The sequence below is a fragment of the Pangasianodon hypophthalmus genome, chromosome 15, assembly GCF_027358585.1.
Source record: "Pangasianodon hypophthalmus isolate fPanHyp1 chromosome 15, fPanHyp1.pri, whole genome shotgun sequence".
Taxonomy (NCBI): domain Eukaryota; kingdom Metazoa; phylum Chordata; class Actinopteri; order Siluriformes; family Pangasiidae; genus Pangasianodon; species Pangasianodon hypophthalmus.
Window position 1 is genome coordinate 2,928,381 of NC_069724.1, and position 19,383 is coordinate 2,947,763.

The 19,383-nt window shown below is 40.5% G+C and overlaps 1 protein-coding gene across 1 annotated transcript; it reads right to left on the minus strand.

The window, feature by feature from the left end:
• Nucleotides 1-1,215: 1,215 nt before the first annotated feature.
• Nucleotides 1,216-18,622, minus strand: pafah1b1b (platelet-activating factor acetylhydrolase 1b, regulatory subunit 1b). Its single transcript, XM_034311223.2, has 11 exons — nucleotides 18,458-18,622; nucleotides 13,191-13,411; nucleotides 10,498-10,582; nucleotides 10,288-10,362; nucleotides 9,848-10,054; nucleotides 8,295-8,463; nucleotides 7,662-7,764; nucleotides 5,774-6,002; nucleotides 5,535-5,636; nucleotides 5,196-5,352; nucleotides 1,216-3,383 (listed from the first exon to the last, which is right to left on the minus strand). Exons 2-11 carry the CDS (start codon nucleotides 13,220-13,222, stop codon nucleotides 3,310-3,312), a joined length of 1,233 nt encoding a protein of 410 aa, XP_034167114.1. The 5' UTR covers nucleotides 13,223-13,411; nucleotides 18,458-18,622; the 3' UTR covers nucleotides 1,216-3,309.
• Nucleotides 18,623-19,383: the final 761 nt, after the last annotated feature.

Consider the following 19,383-nt stretch of genomic DNA (forward strand, 5'->3'; position numbering starts at 1 on the left):
GCCCTTCCAGTGAGAAAATCATCCTATGTGTGAGAAAATGTGCCCTCCATGTGTCTCTTCAGTAGAAAAAAAAAACGAGAGATAAGGTCCTCCAGGTGCCATTTAAATTTTCTGCCTGTCCTTTAGATAGCCTGTGCACGCCCCGAAAGTCATCATTCCTTCTCCTGGAAATTTACCATCCAGTGGAGTTTTGTTTCAAGCCGTAATCTAATCTGAAGAGATGCACTGGTTGGATTATGTCCATATTAGTTGGATTTTGGCAAAATTAAAGTAGAGTTAAACACAGTAGAACGGTAGATTGGTGAACACTTTACTTCATGTAAGGTCATATTCCTCTTTCCCAGCCTGTGATATCTACATGATTGGATTGGTTTAGTGTTATCTCTGCTCTAACACACCTTTACTAGCCAGATACTTATATAGGTTTATGGTGGCTAGCAAGTAAAGCACTGATCTTTTGGAACATGGATCATTGCCATGAAGAGATTATAAAATCATTCACAAATATTGTGTTAATATAAATATGCAGAATATTTCGATGTACTCTCAAGCTAAAAAAAATGAACATTCTGGAGGATAGAACAGTGATGATGTCTATTAGGTTGTGTTACCAGAAGCATTATTGTTTGCGTATAGGAAGTAGGTTCCGGCTAAAATCACCTTTACATGAAATCTACCAGAGCCGTAGTTGACCTGAAAACTTCCCAAACTTCCCGTTTTTGTTGCACAGATAATGGAGTAGAGTTGCAAATTTTGTCCAGGCGATGTGAGCCAGTGAACCTTTGATATCTGCACCAAAACGTGCTTTGCTTGTTTGTGATCACACACATAACGTTAGTGCATTAGTGAGGTCAGGTAATGATGTTTGTTCCAGTTCATCCCAAAGGTGTTCAGTGGGGTTGAGGTCAGTGCTCTGTGCAGAACACTCGAGTTCTTCCACTCCAAACTTCACACACCATGTTTTCATGGAGCTCGCTTTGTTCACAGTTCGATACAATTGTGTGCTTCCAAGTTTGTGGCAATAATTTAGGAAAGTCCCACACATGGGTGTGATGGTCAGATGTCCACTTAATTTTGGCTATATTGTGTATGCAGGGGTTAACACTAATGAATGTATGGTACATTCAATTAATTAAATTGCATTTTGAAAGGCCCAAACCTACAAGCAGTCAAGACTACTTATCTATGAATAAAAGAAAGGCACACACAAAGGAATTGCTCTATATTTACAGTTTTTATTACTCTTAATTATGTTGCAAACAATGACATCCATATATATTGGTACACAACTTATATCTTGTCAGTGTATATGTGAGTGTGTGAGATCACAAAAAAACAGAATGAAGGTCTTTACGTCAAGGGGGCTTCAGTATATTAACAAGGCATAGAGAGCAAACGACTGGACTCTGAGCTAACTGAATGCACAAACCTACTGCACATACAGCGAAGCTCTAAGATCCTTTCACATGTCCACTGATACTACATACACAGCTTTGGAATAGCAGAGGCCGGGTCTATACAACCACCGTTAAAATGTTACAACCGCGTGCACCTCCTACGTAACTCCCTTAAGATGCTAAAAGTTCCACCCTAACACTATCCAGGGGAGAATTTGTGTTGCTTCTTTCAAAACTGGTCAGTTCCATCATAACACAAAGGAGGTTAGTTTTCTACACATGTGCGTATAATGTGCACACACAACTCATGCATACCTGTCCGTCAAGAGTTAACACAGAGCAGCCTATTGTTATTGCACTTGTTGATCTAGCTAGGAGGCGTCTTTATCGTTACCACACACAGCCAGACTCGGCAGGTCCATCAGAGCAAATTTAGTGGACAAGATAATCTGCAAAAAAGTGTCACTAGCCTCCCTGATTTACGACAGCCTGACTAGGTAGCTCGTCCTGCACAATGACACGAAGCAGTACCGCTGAGAACACGTTGAAAAGCTTCTTTCAGTGGCAGCTGAGCCACACACACACACACACACACACACACAAAACATGGTGGCAGAGAAGAACACATCACATGGAAAGAAGCTGCAGATTGGACTGATGAAGCTGTGACCATGCAATAAGAGGCCTTTTCCCCACGAGTGTGTTGGTGGGTTAAAAACCTGTTGCCTCATAAAGTATTACATGAAAGATGATGTGTATTCTGCCTAGAAATCTAAAATGAGCTGATGTATTGATTGAATGTTTAGAAGCTTCTATGAGACATTGGTAATGTGGTGCATGGCTGCTTTTAAACATGGTGGAATTCAGTGTCCCTTCAGAAAATCTCACTTCGAATAATTCCTTATATATAAGCACCGTTATTTATTTATTTATTTATTTATTTAATCTGGATGCTATCCTTCCCTCTAGCTGTCAATCAACCAAGTAGAGGACAAAATGAAATGGCGGTGAAGAGGGCTGAGATATGTTTTGCGCACGCAGGACCAAAAAAAAGTACAAACCTGCTTTACACACATACATCATATACCTCCTTTAAGAAGTGCACTTAAGTAAGTCAGGGGTTTACTAGCATACTGCTCATTTATCTTCTCAGGGTTTTTTTTTTTTTTTTTCCTTCCAAGACGTCACTTACTTGTCTGTCATTATATACAAAATCATGTAACTGGGCCAAACTGCTGTCAGTCTAAATCCTAACATACAAGGAATTTTTCCCTCAACTTTGCCTGAAGCATCCATCTAGATCCATTTAGTTCTCTGAGATTTTCAAACATCTCAACTCTAGAATTAATGGTGACTGTACAGCATTTAGCACCTAAAATACATCAATATAAGTCCTTTAAGAGGACAGAAACATTCAGTCAGATTTTAATTTGGTTTAGTGACAGCACTAAAAACAGCTTCTTGCCCTCTTCTCTCTCTCACCCTCTCTGAAGCATCAGCGGATCATGACAGCGGAGCTGAAAAGAAAGAAAAGCGAGCCTGGTTTTCAGTGCCCTGTTTTCGCATTCCCCAGAAAGGACCGTTCTGCCTTTTGTAACGCGATGCTTGATGTTCTTTAACCCTTCAAGATGATGGTAAGCAAATAATAATAATAATAATAATAATTACAGTATACAAGTTTGGGATTCACCATGCAAGAATACTTGTTTTTCTTTTTTTTCTTAACTTATTTTTCTCTCCTTGTGAGGGTGTCTTATGTAACATTTAATAAGCTCAAACTACATCCAGAATAATTTACATAAAAGGACAATAGTTATTAGAAGAGCGCTGGATGGGGTGGTAGCCATGGCGAAGGACGAGTGTTGTGGCAGGGAGGAGTGGTGGTACAGAGGAGGGGCAGGGGCGAGTGAGATCAGCGGCATTCCCACACTTTAACTGTTTGATCTACGCTTCCCGTCACCACGTAGGGGGAAGTCTTGTGGAAATCTGCATGGAGAGATAAAATAACAAATGATAAGCAAAGGCTTCCTTATAATTTATTACATTTTCAGCACAAATATAAACTCCTAAGATCTTTCTAAAATAACAATTTCACTTCCCTGTTTGTCATAAAAGTCTATTTCATCCACGTACTGGAAACTAAATCAAAAGATCAGTATCAATCAGATTAGAGTGGAGGTTTCATGAGGACAACGCTCTGCCCTCAGGACAACTGTTAATGGTATTCTCAGTCTACAGATATTGCTTTGCATCAGCACAGTTGAGTCATGGATCAATACCAGTGTTGAGGCTTGAGCTAGATGCATGCCAGCTGGCAACATCTCTTCTATCACATGACAACCAACTACCACCTTGTACAGTGACATCTGAATTTAGATTTTCTCAATTCTATGGCAATTAGATGTGACAAAGTAAAGCAACAAATCCAAAAATGACTGGCTGTAATGATTCTCTGGCTCAAATGACCAATGGTACACACATGTGGTACTGATGTTTCTTCAGTTCCACACTCACAGCTTTAGTTCCTACCCATTTACTTTAGTTTTCCCATTTTCCCATTTACTGTTGGATACACAAAAATAGAAGAAAAAATGATAACTTATCCTGTCATATACAAGGCGGTAGCTCAGTGGTTAAGATGTTTGACTTCTGATCAGAAGGTTGAGAGTTCAAATCCCAGCACCGCCAAGCTGCCACAGCTGGGCCCCTGAGCAAGGCCCTTAACCCTCAACTGCTCAGTTGTATAAATGAGATAACTGTAAGTCGCTCTGGATAAGGGCGTCTGCCAAATGCCGTAAATGTAAATGTAAATATATATAGCACATAGCTAGCCCAGGTAGACTGTTTTGCTAATCCACCAATGAAGCTAATACGAAACCTAGCATGTAACATGTAAATCAAACAACCAATTTTCCACACTGATCACTGCAGAACATTGCAGGCTTGTGGCCACCTAACTATCGCCGATTGATGATAGTATCACCTGTGGCTTTGAGTGGAGAAAATAAGGGGGCGTGGCCAGAGATACACTGTCTTGTACACGTTACATCATTACAGTGGAAAGAAATTACAGCGGAAGCTTATTATGAGTCGGCTGCAGCTGCTAATCGGAAGCATTTTTATTAATTAATCGTTATCAAAGTCAGGAATAAATCTAATGAGTTAGATCAAATTTAATTATTTAAACTATGAGACACTATAGTGGAGTAGCCCTGATGAACTACACGTTTCATTTCCTTAATTTAAACCTCCGTCTGTGTTTTGCGAGTGAAGATATTTACTTTATATGTTCAGCAGCTCGGGAAATGGAAGATAAGATGCATCAGAGAAAGATGTTTTGCTGCTCTGCTCTTAAGCCAGACAGCAGGTTATTAAAGAGACAAAACAGGCTAAAATGTAACATAATACGAGCAACAACATACTTTATTTGTGATGATCTTAAAGCTGCAGACACCACGCTTTCCAAAAGACTTTTTTTAAATCGTCCGATTTGACAGATATCGTGATAGCTGGAATGTATCTGCGATTCCTGATACGTCTATCAACTTGTCCCAAGCTAGTACCATTTCTCTAGACAGCACACGCCCACAAACAGTATCGGTCACAGCACACTCAAAAGCGCCAAACAACAAGCTTCATACACAAGTGACTTTTGTGACATTTTATAGAGTGAAGGTAGGAGAACACTCGCCTTATCCACACAAGATAAAGTCAGCCTACTTGTCTTTTCCAAAGACAATGCCAAGGTGCAGATGAACATACTACAAGGAGAGTGCTAACTGTCTAACTGAATCTCACCCATAGAGGTAACGAAGTGTTCATGGGCACTCAGGGTCTTCATGCAGCGCTTGTTCTTATAGTCCCAAGTGCGCAGGGTCTTATCATCGGCACAGCTCACAATGAACCTCCCACCCGGGTGGAACAGCACACCACGCACCCAGTTGTCATGGCCCACCTTCGAAAGTAGGAGAAAAAAAAAAAAAAAAAATCAGTATAGTGGACAGAAGGATCCATATGCCATTTGCATCTTTGTTAAGCTAGTCATCAGTAACAAGTTTCAAGTTTCTTATACTGTGTTGCAAATGGTAATATTTTGGGTTGAAACAAGGAACCACCAAGGTGTCAAGGTTAACTCACCAGTGTCATAAGGCACATGCCAGTACTGACATCCCACATCTTAATGGTTTTGTCTCGAGATCCAGACAGCAAGAAGGGACCGGGCTTACCACTCTTCTTGTTCTATGGGAAAAAAACAGGAAAAAAAAAATCTATTTATGGCCAAAACACACTATAGCAAGCCACTAGAGCCAGGAAGCTCTGAAACTTATTGTGAGTACACATAACAAGATCCACATAACAAGATGACACATACACACCTCAGAGCCAGTGGCCTCCAGGATAGTGGGGTAGGCATTCTCCGGAGCCCAGGAGATGCACTCCACGACATGCTCGTGCTCCCGCAGCTCAGCTTTGCACTCCTTGGTGGCAGTGACCCACACACGCACTGTCTGGTCGTTGGAGCAGCTGGCCAACAGCGTGCCATCCTGGTTGGGCCGCACCATCCTCACCCATTCCCGATGGCCCGTAAACGTCTTCACACAATAACTACACACACACACAGAGAAAATTTCTTTATATTTTACTCTAATGAACATGTTTAGCTCTTTATTATTATTTTGTGTGCTTAGGGTGCTTTGACATATGTCATATTTAAATCAAACCCTGGTGCATTTTCCCCTTTAGTGTAGCGAAAATACAATAATCGCTCTCGGGTATGGTCCAAAACAAGCAGTCTGAAGTGAGGTAGTCTCAGTCTGGTTCTAATCGAACTCTAGAAGTGAGAAATCTATTCGATCCTGAAATGAATCAAACTGCACAAAGTGAACCAAAAATGCTGTGTATTTTGGGTTGCGGAAGATAAACACGAGCTGCTAAACTGAGTAAAGACAGAGCTGTAGTACTGTAGTGGAGCTTTGGACCATCGAACAAAAAAGAGAAAATAAACAAATAAATGCTGCATACACTAAATATTATAAACTATTTATTCGTAATTTGTTGAGCACTGGCTCTGTATTCTCCACGCCCTGGTGATTTTTACGACTCCTACGAGCGCTTAGTAAAGGCCTGTTCACCTTTTTCCATCTCTGTGTTTTTGAACAATAGCTCTATGCAGACGGGAATGAATTTACATGAGATCCACGGGTAATCTCTTATTTTACAGGCGCTCCTCTGTGACTTTATTAACATCCGGATCGGCCAGGTCGGTGTTTTTCTCCGGCCTCCTCTGAGAAGATTACAGGCTGAATTACCTACTGTTTTTCACCAAACTCAGCAGTCGGCTGATAATTTGAGTCACGTCCGGATACACGTCTGTAATTTTCTATGCAGATGTTCCCGCACGTTGGGGAAAAAAAAAGATGTTTGACTGCTGTTACTTCCCGCATTTAGTCTCGTAGCACGCTTATCAGTGACCCTCCCCACAGATATTAAACGAAACGAAAGAAAATTCGTAAAACGAAAAATGGATGCTTCTCATATACTTTGCGATTATTATTGGTTTTATTGTATTTTCAAATTGTTGCTGGAACCTCAGCTCACCCCAAACTGAAATAAGAACCAGCATCTCTCTACTCTATTGCCTCTTCGACAGCTCGGACACCGTGTTCTGAACGAAGCGTGATCATATGACCAAACATCCGGGTTCGTAAAAAAATACAACCCAGTCAAAAACAAAACTCGCTCCTCCTGTGGTAATTTTATTGCTGTCTCGATGCGAGAGTTTATTACTGAGAAAATGTATTTAAAAAATGATTCCCCGATAAATTAATCCAATCCGAACAGGGCTAAAAATTACCTTTTTATCTTACACATACGTTTCAGTCCTAAACATCACTCAACCAGGTTTTTTTTTCTTTTCCTTTTTCGTTTCGTTCAATCAGAAAAAACAAACCAATACTGAAATGAACCAAATGTAACAAATTTCACTCTGAATAAAACTCGGTAACTGGTAACAGGTGTGTAAGCACGCTTAAATCTTCTTTGCAGCAAAGACAGACATCTTAAATCATTAAAAAAAATATATACAATTCAGAGATTAAAAACGCAACGAATAAATAGAATTTATATTGCAAGCTTTATTATAAAGTGCCACTCTATATACTCATAAGCAATATCCAAATCCTTTTTGTGGCTAATAAGTGTGTGAATATTTCACAGTCGGCTCCCTGTCACTAGTCTAATCAGACAAATGCCTTCTCTACTCACCCAGTGGCCACCTCCCACATTTTAATGGTTTTATCCCTCGATGCAGATACAATATGATCACCGTTGGGCATGATGGCAACTGATGACACATTGTGGTCGTGTCCTAAGAAAAGGGAACACAGAGGTCAAAAAAATTCCATGAAGAGCAACCGGATTATAGCTTCCCTCAGTATACAAGTTGTGTTATACAGTATGACAAAGTTTCTGAGCATGCAATACTTCAGTGCATAGTATAATATAACCGTTAACGCTGGCCTGTGTCTAAAACATCTTTGTCTTTCCACAGTATGAATCAGTGTGCATGCTATATTTAGGTTGCAAGTGATTAAAGTAATTATCAGCTTAATAGAGTGAAAAAAAGGGAGCGCTTTCATCTTCACACAGGGATTAATGCCATCTTTTTATTTTTGTGATGTTTTCTGAAACAAAATAAACTCCACTTCTGTTCTGAGTCCACTGATTTTTTTATAGACATAAAGAATGTAAAGCGTGCATATACTAAGGGATTCAAGCACCACTCTGAAGGTAGATGCTGAAAATGATCCTCATAGCCTGCAAATGCTGGAGATATCTTGCTTGTTAGTTTAGCGTACGCTTGTCCACCTGAGCCATTTATTTGCGTGGTTCGCTCACCGTGCATGGTCCTGATGCACTCAAAGCCCTGGAAGTCCCAGAGTTTGATGGTCATGTCGGCTGAGCAGGAGGCCAGCAACTTTCCAGTCTGATCAAAGGAGATGTCCTGCACGGAGTCCGTATGACCCTTCAGAGTTCTCTCAAAGTCTCCTGCTTCATAGTCCCACACCTACACACACACACACACACACACACACACACACACACACACACACACACAGAGAGAGAGAGAGAGAGAGAGAGAGAGAGAGAGAGAGAGAGAGAGAGAGAGAGAGAGAGAGAGAGAGATGAAGGCATTTCTTAGGGTAAGTGTCCACTCGCAGCCTGATTATCTCCAGCTATTCTCCAGGACCTCGCCGCTTGAGGAGCGTGTCTGTCTACAATGCAGGATGTGAATGAACCTCAGTCATAAAATCATGGTCTTCAGATAGATTATCTTCTTATTCGTTTAGGCTAGTCTCATAAACTTAGGTTTAAAAAGGCTCTCTGAGATGAATACTTTACCAAAGTACAGCAGACCAAAATGACGTGAATTAGTTCTTATTTATTTTTTGTTTATTTATAGTGGCATCCAGTGACACATTCCTGCAATTACATTAAAAAAGGTCTAATCTATACTATTTACAAAGAAACATATGTATTAGCATGCTATAATTGCGATTCAGTATCGAGCTTGTCAGGGACGTTCTGCAATACAGTATTTCTATTATTTTTATCTTGGTCTTTTGTTCGTTAAGGTCATGGAGGTTTGGTCATGGAGGACGGGGAAACCAGCCATTGCGGTTATTTACTTTTCATCAGTGTCGTCCAGACGAAACTGTATGTCGGCAAAACGAAGCGAAAGACGTCTTTTGGCCGCTTGTAATTTACACCAAGTTGAAACCAGCTCGTCACTATCCCACGCGCATTTCCCCCTCTCCTCCCCGCTGGAAACATACGTAGGCAAAATTTGGCATTGTAGCAGACACATATTCTAGACTATCTGTGAAATCAATCGAGTATCAAAAGACACACACATACCAGGTTAAAGTAGCTACCAGAAATGTCCACGCACTAAAGCTAAAGCCTACAATGGTAAACTCTGTAAGAGTTACTTCTCCAGAACTCGTAACCCGTATACTATTCCCCTATAATATCATCACACAATCAGCTTGCAAAAGCACGACGGATTCCTGCGTCAAAGTGTTCAAAAGGTCAGGCAGTCAATTTGGTAGAAGACTGCTTCCTGTGAAATGTCAGTGGCTTCTAATAGACACGACAGGAAGGTGAAGAATCCTCGGATCGAAATGGAGAGTTGCTAAGGTGCATCTGATGCCCAGAGAACTGCTTGCTGCACTGTTGCTCTGGGTAACTGGTGCATCGTGACCGTCTCCATAGAGACAGCCAGTGAGTCAGCATAAAACACTGAGCGCATATTCTTCGGATAACACGCAGGCTTAGATGGCAACACCACGTTGCAACATATAAACACTTCCTATTCTCCCAGAAGAGCCCTATACTTTAGTTCCCTCATAAAATATGACAGCACACAGCTTTTTTTTTTTGTGACGTACCTTGATTGTGGCGTCTTCTGAGGCAGAGACCATGACGCTGAAGACGGGATGAAAGATGACGCGTGTGACGGGACTCCTGTGTCCGCTGAGCGCGTACTTCTCTGGGGGGCGCGGGATCCACTCTTTGGGGTCCCTCTTCTGCCCCATGGGCCCTCCTAAAGTGATCTCCTCTTTAGCTTCGTTAAGCTTGGACTCCAGCTCCATCACCTTGATAGGGAATATAAGACAGGGAAGTTTTGAAAGGGATTCTAATGATTCAAGGGTCATAAACTACCCTGAGGATCACAATAAAAAAGGTTGGTAAAAAAACAAAACAAAACAAAAAAAAAACACTAGGATAATAAAAATATATATACACTTGACTAATATATTTGATAAGAGCTTAGACCTACAACATATACTAAACAAAGCATTGACTAACTTGACGTCAATGTACTGACCTTCTTTTGTAATCTGATGACTGAGGTCCATTTCTTTTCCAAAAGACCTGCATACTTCTTATCTAATTCTTCATTCTGGAGACCGAATCAGGAAACAAGATGATGTGGTAATTACATTTATGGATACTAGCAATAAATGCGATAAAAACTAATTCAGAGGATTGAGCTTGATTTTTTTTTTTTTTTGGGAAAAGCAAGTGAAACTCTTACCATATCTAACTCGGCTTCCTTCTTAAAAACAGAATAAGCCTCTTCATAGCCATTTGATCGGAGGTAATCTGCTATCGCTCGATTTCTGGAAGAGAACGAGAGCTTCCGTTCAGCTCACACCAACAGTGATATATGAGACAATATAATATTACATTATATGACTATTCATATAACGTCATTAAACATACTGAGAAAATAAAGACACCCTGCACTGATTTAGACCAAATTATTGTTGAGTAGGAATAAATTCAATTGTTGCCTTTGCAGAAAAAAAAAGAAAGACAGGAAAAGAAAAGGAAAAAAAAAAAAAAGGGTTACAAGCTCACAGCTAAAGCATGGAAGCGTTCTCAAATGACGATCCAGGAAGTTGAACCAGCCGACATGGAGTCGGATGGACGAGTGAGCAGATGGACATACAGACAATCTCTGTCTTTCCAGTGCTTCATTATTATGTAAATGGTCTTCCAACTTCATGAGATGGTGGTGAATATTTTATGAGCTGCAAATACGGCTAAATTTAGATAGTGATGTTAGAATGACTGCTTTCACCCTGGTGTTGGCTAAGTGTGGCTTTGGTGAGAGTAAGAAAGTGTGTGAACCAGAAAGACATTTAGAATTAAAGGATATATAAAGTCAATGCTAGTCATTTTTTTTAATACCTTATACCATTGTGCAGTTGAATGCTTGAATCTGATTGGTCAGAAGGCGTGCGTTATTTCCGTATATAACTGCACGGCTCGGAAAGTGGTTCCAGTTGTAGCATAAACGTTCCAGTACATTATTGTTTCTAAAGTAACAGCTAATACACAGGGACTTGTACGGCGGAAGCGCCAGATAATCTAAGACTGACAACAAACTGATTTAAAAACTTGTTGTTTAAAAATTAAATTGTATAATCGCTTACGTGGTGGCATTTTTTTGTTAGGAGACATTTCACATTTATAGTAGGAGTCTCGTGTGTAAACGCTTTGTAACAGTTATGGTGTTTTGTGACATTTCTCAGCACAGGAAGGTCTTCAGGACAGAGGAGTTTACGCTTTCTGGTTTCTCAGTAAAATGATAAGCTGTGTTTTTAGAGAGAGAGAGAGAGAGAGAGAGAGAGAGAGAGAGAAGAGCGAGGCTGGTGAGGGAATGACTGTTTATTGAGGCTATAACCCAAGTGAGAACAGGAACTAACTTGTCTCACGGACATTCCACAACATTAAATCTAGCTATAAACCATTACAGTTGCACAATGTGCAACGTTTCGTACATTAATAAAGTAAACATTGCAATCATTGGAAATTGCTGTGGTATAAGCCAAAAACAGATATATGATAACAAATAACAAAAACAAATAACTTTTATATGAAAATAATGCACGACAAACTTACAGCGGAGAGAAAAAGGACAAAATCATCTGAGGTCTTGTCTTGAATATTTAGCATACAAGCCACTGAAACAATTCAAGCACATGAAGGGACGGCCAATCCGTAGGCTGGTTCTTAATAATACATTTTGTTAGGTTGTTTTCACATTTGCTGGCAGTTTTTCCTCAGACGCAGGACCATTTACACCAAGAGTTCGATATGCCTGGTGAAGTGTGAAAGCTGTTTTCGAGCCCTGGAGCAGCACCGAGAACAGATCTCTGGTCCACTTGGAAACGAAGGTCTAAGGCTCGCTTCGAGCAAACTGTGGTCAAGCAACATGATTGGTTCAACTTGTCACGTTATTTCCCGTTTCAGGTTGCGTGACACCAGGGAAAGGGTTGTTAAGGTCAGTGGAGGAGATGGAACTCATGATTGATGTATGAAATCGGACTTTCATAGGACTGCTGCATGTTAATGGACTCACCTTTGGTGTAACTGCTCGTAGCAACAATGATGTGAAAAATGCACATCTCATGCCGGCCTGTACAGCTAAAAATCTTCAAGACTGAACTCCTCGTTTGCAGGTATCGCGGCATAATTCTTTACCATTTGAGTGTGATGCCAAAGGAAAATAATAATAAAAAAACAAAAGGAATGAATCCAGGATCCTACATTTTCGCAAACCTGTGCGCACAAAAGCGACTTTAAGGAACTGATATTTAGACAAAATTCTTTGTGAAAGCAAAACCTGTGATTACGAGCCCCGCCCCAAAGGAGCCTAGAATCGGTCCCGAGTACGAAACGTATGAAAGTATGAAGTAATGTGAAGCAACATGAAGAAAATGTCTCTAGTCTGAAACTGAAAAGCAAGGAATTTAGGGCTAGTGTATGTGCTAGGGTTTTGTTTGGCTAGCTCGAGCATGAAGACTGATCATGCAACAATCTACCCAAGGCCCTCATTCGCAGGAGTCCTTTATAAAATATTAAAGCTAACTAGGTCTCTTACGAAGCTCCCTCAGGTGCAGGCAGACAATGCGCAAGACTGGGAACATGACGGCTTTAAAGGAGCAGGGGAATCATATTTGTGGGACTCGTTGAGATTTATTTTAATTAACCTGAAACAAAGCCTAGATGCTACAGCACTGTATGAACTGAAAAGGTCATATGCTAAAAACTGGTTAACTCCAAAATATCACTACGGACACAGGATTATTAGCAACCAGGACTTTTATCCTGATGCATGCCATATTCTCTGCTTCTCTCTCAAGGTCTCTCTGGAGCACAATGTGTTTTCTGGCTTTCTTTTTGTCGGTATTTTTTTTTTTTTTAAAATTGGGAACTCACAGCTCATCTCGTTGCCTCTGTGACAGCACCATTATGGCAGGTGTACGGGGGCGCTGTCTCTGCCCCGAGCAGGGAGCCTGTAGACGGTCCTCAGTGCGCTCAGCAGCTCCTTGCAAGATGGACGCACGGGAGGAGGGACACTCGCTCCGGAGCCTGGCGTCACTCGATCTTTCAGTCGTTTACCTCACAGAAAATTTTCAACACTGTGTTTTTCCTTTCATCTAGAGAGAAAGAGAAAAAAAAAAGGGTTAACATCTCATCTCTACATCTCAGTTAAGTGACCAAAGTCCACGAATCATGCACTGAACAAAAATTTTAATAATCTGTGGACTAGTTTCCATAGATTCCGAGATTAAGCCAAGTTCATCTCATTACAGCAGTCCACACGCTCTCCACTGCATCAAGATGCAAAGACCTGTGTACCCCTCTGCTGCTGTAAATGTAGAGGGCAGGATCCTGCAACCAGACCAACACCGTCACGGTTCCTTCAAAAGTGCCTGATCTAGAGGTAGCAGAAGAAACAGGTACTCAGACCCTGTTCTCACCTGGAATTAACATGCATCCAGGGTGATCCGATCTAAGTACAAGTGTCTCAATGCACCCCGGAGAGCAATGACAGATCGCGTAATAGAATGCATCATTAACCTAGCCGGGAAAATACGTAATCATTGCGAGACTCTGGAAATCACGCTGAATGGTAGAGCGCTTCATCGCTATTCTAATGGATAAAGGTGATGCTATAACAGCAGAGACAAAAGCAGGTGCTTTTCATAGCTTCTTTCGTCGTCTCATCTCTCATTCATTTATAAGGTTTCGTTAACAGACCATGTGATTAAAACGTAGAGGTATGAGATATGATTCACGGGACATTTCTGCCTGAAAATAAATGCAGCGGAAAACTGATGTAATCACCATGCGTGACGCGCGTCCTCCAGCGGAAAGGATGTATGAAATCCGATCATAAGTAGTCATCGAAGACGCATTTATAATGCCAGGCGTAAACGGCGATGTGTTTCGGCGGTCCGCTTGTGATCGGATCGCTTGAGGCGCATGTTAATACCAGGTGTGAACAGAGCCTTAAATCTCTACGCCTAATCCAGACCTTGAGTTGATCAAGACCAGAGGTACGGTGGGATCGGGTGGGGAAGGGTTATGGCTTTTTAATCCCTTCAGTCTAAGAGCCTGCAAATATCCTCCACTCTAATCTGGAGAATGATGTCTAGAAAAGCTTGACGGAGGTGAAAATGTTTAATCTGGCTTGGGGCGGCCAGAACGAGCCGTGTGGACATGCTTATAGAAAGTGTTTTTTGTTTTCCACGCAAAAACAAACCCCAAACATATAGAGTAAAACATGAGATACAGACGTCTCACTAGCAAGAGCCATTAATATTGAATTGGATCCTTGTAGTGTACAATAGTCTGAGTCATAATTCAAAGGTTGGTCATAAGAGCTGAGCTGTGAAACAGCTTGTGCCAAGTCTGAAATCCCATCCAGATAACAAGTCATGCTATGAGTTGAGACAATACATGAAGCCAAAAAATAATTTCTGCCCAAATATCTGTTAAAACCTTATAAACCCCAACAGGCAATGATCAAACCAGTCAACTTTTTATTCTTTATCGGAATGTCGTTGTGTCTGGACGCTACTAAATGGCCATCAGCGACACAGGGCATCGGCAGCTATAAATCTTTACGGCTGTGAACTTTGCCTGAACATCGGCAAACGTTTGCTTCACCTCTTTATCTAGTATGATTAGCAGGTTAGACCTGTGTAGGCATGCCACGCCGACAATTCTACCGTCTCGGAGTCAGTCGAAAACATCAGTTCATCTAACGATATCAGAAAAAAGGTCATTAAAGGTGATCCGAAAAAGTCTGTAAAGGGAAAAGGCTTTTCATTATACGTTCCCAGCTTTAAAGGTGCATCATGTAAGATTAGACTTTTTTTTTCAAGATTAAGTCTTTAACGGTTAGGTGGGTTCGACATTTGAATCTTTTTTTACTCTTTTTTTTTTTTGAGCCCACTCCGCCATTCCCGTCAATAAATGACTGACAGGAGGAGCATCCAAACACAAACAAGCATTCCGGACCGGAAGTCAGTTTTCCAAAGAGGTTTTCTCAGCAGCTTTTTCCAAGGCCACTGCTCAATCCATTATTGTTTTGTTTTGTTTAAATCATTTTCTACGTATCTTCCAAGTTATTTGAACAAGTAAGGAATAAAAAAAAAATCTACTATTGCATCTTTAACCAAAATATGATTGCTAGTGAACCCTCTGTGTGAACTAACCAATAAATAATCACGCAAGCAAAACATAAAAACGTTGCTTTTACAGTCATGGATACAACTTCCACTGAATTTCATAATCTTAGGGATCCTGCATAATAATGTACATGTCATGCTATTTAGAGTGTTATGTTATTTCTAACCACAAAAACTCAAAAAAGTGATTAGCATCAGCTGATACTTGAACAAAGAACAGCACTAGATGGTGAGACAAAATCTGACCACAAGAAGCTGTAAAGGAATCCAGTGGAAATCAACTTCTCCGTCCATATGCAAAACGGGATCACATTAGGCTTGAGTGATACAACAATGTAATCGTCCCTACATGACTTTACACCGCCACGTTTACTCCGATTAAATTTAATTTAATTATATCAACAGACCTGCCAACTTGGACACATTTTACACAATGCAGGTTCAGCTTGGGCTTGGCGAACATTAGACTATAAGTTTATAGTTAACATCGGTTAGTTATATTTATTTGAGATGCCACTGAAATATTACAGCTAAAAATGCCACTTTCGGTTTTCTGCCTAAAGAGGAAGGAAGGGTGAAAATCTTGACCTAAACAGATTACACAGGCCTACAGTGAAGTGTCAAATCTAACACTTTACAAATAATGTTGGTGATGAGAGTTAGAAAGTGATTAAAAATATCAGATGTGTTCAAACACTTTGAACAGCAGATCAACAAAATGTTGGCCATGTGGACATTATATGTAGAAAATTTACTGTTATTATTATTATTTTTTAAACTGTTTACAACATCCAGCTGAGTTTTTTCTCGCCTGCCACTGCCAGCAAGCAGTTCCTGACTGCACAGCTAGTAATATTATTACTCCCTCCCCTAAAACCTAAAATGGTGGAAATGCTTGTTGTCCTGTCTTTTTTTCATGCTATCAGTTCTGGTCTCAATAATTTTTTTTTAAATAATAAACTGTGAGGGAAGAAAATAAATCATAAGAGGAAAAGAAATCAATATCGCACAAGCCTAGGATCACATTACAGTACAAGGTAAATTTAAGCTCATGGTTATGACAACAGCTTTATTCTGATACTAAAGAAACTTGTTAAAGCCAGAATATTTGGTGGTACAGCTGCCATAAGATAAAAATAAAATAAAATAAACCTCTGACCAGTTTTAGAGACCATGGAAGGCATTGCTTCGATCCAAAAATGAACAACTATGCTGTATGCCCTTGAAAATATGATTACACCAGTGAATGGTTTTTGTGTGTGTGTGTGTGTGTGTGTGTGTGTGTGTGTGTGTGTGTAGAGGCAGGTTTATCTACCCAATAGAGACACGGTCATAGGAAACGGCTTCAAACGGGTAATGCCATGGATGAAGATTAAAGAGCTCAAGAGGCTCGGGATGCTGAGTGCACCTCACCGTCTCCTCACCATGACTTTTCAAAAGCCAGAAATTCCTGACACATGCAATTTTTGAGAGCTAGACTTTCGTTCTGACAGACACGCACCCGGTTTGCTGTACCACAAAGCGCCCGGGCTGGTGCGGGGAGATTAGAACCAGTGTCATTGTGCGAGACAGCTGTGCTAAGCTGATCATGAATAGGTGTGTGGATTTTTAAACATGTGTTCTTGCAAGGCCAAGGACAGGAGGATGAGGAGAAAATTTAAATAAAGTGGGTGAGAGCATCCACAAGCAGCCATACAAAATGTAATCACTAGTGCGACAAAAACAGAGCTCGATATATATATATATATATATATATATATATAAAAAATCACATCCAACACATCAGTGCATCTGAAGGATTGAACACTGACTTCCAGCTAGGAAGAAATATACTTTGAAAAAAATCCGAATAAAGATATTTAATCACCAGATATCATTAGATGTCTCTCTATAAGATCTACATCCGGCCTGGTCCAAGCCAAAGTGCACTGGTCAAGACAGGGCTTGGAGGAACATGTTATAAACGTGGCAGTGAAAGTGAAAATGCAAAGCTGGTATAACTGAAGACATTTTCTCTGCCACATTTACTCCATTTGACTGACATGACCACGGATCTCTACACAACTATAGAAGAATAATCTTAATCTGAATTAGAAATACAGGAGCTGACAAATTTTCTGAAGCAGTAATAAAATGTACATTTGATCATTCATGAGGGAAACCATTTTTAAGCTTTATCCAATTATCACAGGCATACATTAGAAGATATGAACTAACAGGCTAGTTATGATTAGTTATGACTCGCTTGCTTAGCCAGACAGATAGACATCTAGCTAACATTAAGCACCTTTGACGTAATTACTAACTATTGCGGATATTTTATCAGGTTGTACAAGTTCAGAAATATCCCTGGAGCTCTAGAGAGAGTTGAGAAAATAGTCTGGATGTGTGTGTGAGTGGTATTATAAACAAATGACCAGGCTAACTGTTATATCTACGCTAACGTTACACGCCCTTGCTGGGTGAACTTCACAGCTAGCATGCTAGCGCCGGGTACCAAATATAGACCCACCTCAAAAACATCATCACAGGCAACACCCAAGCTAACGCTAAACATCTCTGAGGTCGTTACAAACGTACCTGAAATGTCACATGGCAACTGCAACCAAAGATAAATAAACATCTCCAAGCGCACGAATAAAAATAAGATTAAGAATAATAACAATTTGATAGCTAGCTAACTAGCTAGCTAGTCGTGTTAGCCAATTAGAGATAACACGATTAACCAATGTCACTTTGTTAAATATATATAAATAATGGATAAATGTTTTCTCTATCAGTGTAAATAGATCACAAACGACTCATTTTGTGTGTTGTTTTGCAACATGACTGACGCCCTGTTTATCTTTTTTTTTAATTTTTTTATTTTTTTTGCTCTCGCGGCTCGTCCGCCATTTTGAGAAGCACAGCACTGAGACGGCGCACATTTTTGAAGCCACATATTTATTTTTTTTTAAATGGACTCCTTTCCCAGCACTTAAACATCCCAGCTCGAACAATTCTTACCTTGCTGTATAAAGCGTCTCTCATTGACAATGCAGCACGAGCAGTGAAAACATTAACGGAATAAGAAGACTAAGCTCCACAACAAAGTCACTTCCGACTCCCCCGGTTCCGTCAGCACCGTTTCTCCTCCTCGAGCTCTGCGCCGCAGTCGCCTACGGACGCCGTGCACGCGCACACCACGCCACGCGCACGCGCACATCACACGCGCACGCGCGCGCACACACTCAGACATAGCGTTATCGGGGGCGCGCCCGCCTTCAACAATCCCGGCCTAACAAATCTCAGTGCTTCATTCTCAAATCAAAACTAGCTTGATTTGCTAATCCATAACAATAAACCCCTAACTCTTAACTACTGGTATTTTAACTCTTTCAAACATTCTAGTGCCAAAATAATGAAATTCACATTTAATCATACACCCAGTAGCCAGTTTATGAGGTCTACTGACTTTGTAGCTACACTTCTTAATGATTTTATTAATCACCCTTTCCTATAGATGACTGTAGGCCAGCTGCTGCTATGCACAATTTGTCAGCCCTGACTATCCTATGGGTGTAACCCAGGCTCTCTAGGCTTCCATACGATACAATACGATGTAGATTCTTAAGGCAACAATTCAATTCTCAACGATACCACGGAATCTGTTGCAATACGATACAATATGTTTTTGTTTCATACGTCATCGATTCTATATTTGACGATACCTCAGAATCTACTGCAATACAATACGATTTTGATTCTTACGCCAACAATTCGATACGTGACGATACCTCAGAATCTGCTACAATACGATATATTTTTAATTCTTAAGCCAACAATTCAATACTTGACAATACCACGGAATATGCTACAATACAATACGATTTTGGTTCATAAGTCAGCGATTTGATATTTGACAATATAACAGAATCTGCTACGATTTGATA

What these genes read in the sequence shown, in the direction of transcription:
- pafah1b1b (XM_034311223.2), bottom strand. Translation starts at nt 13,222, where the DNA reads ATGGTGCTGTCACAGAGGCAACGAGATGAGCT. An exon ending in CAGAGGCAACGAGATGAGCT is followed by an intron (nt 10,583 to 13,190) that starts GTGAGTTCCCAA and finishes GTTCTCTTCCAG; the next exon opens with AAATCGAGCGATAGCAGATT. An exon ending in GTGCATCAGGACCATGCACG is followed by an intron (nt 7,765 to 8,294) that starts GTGAGCGAACCA and finishes CCCTTTTCTTAG; the next exon opens with GACACGACCACAATGTGTCA.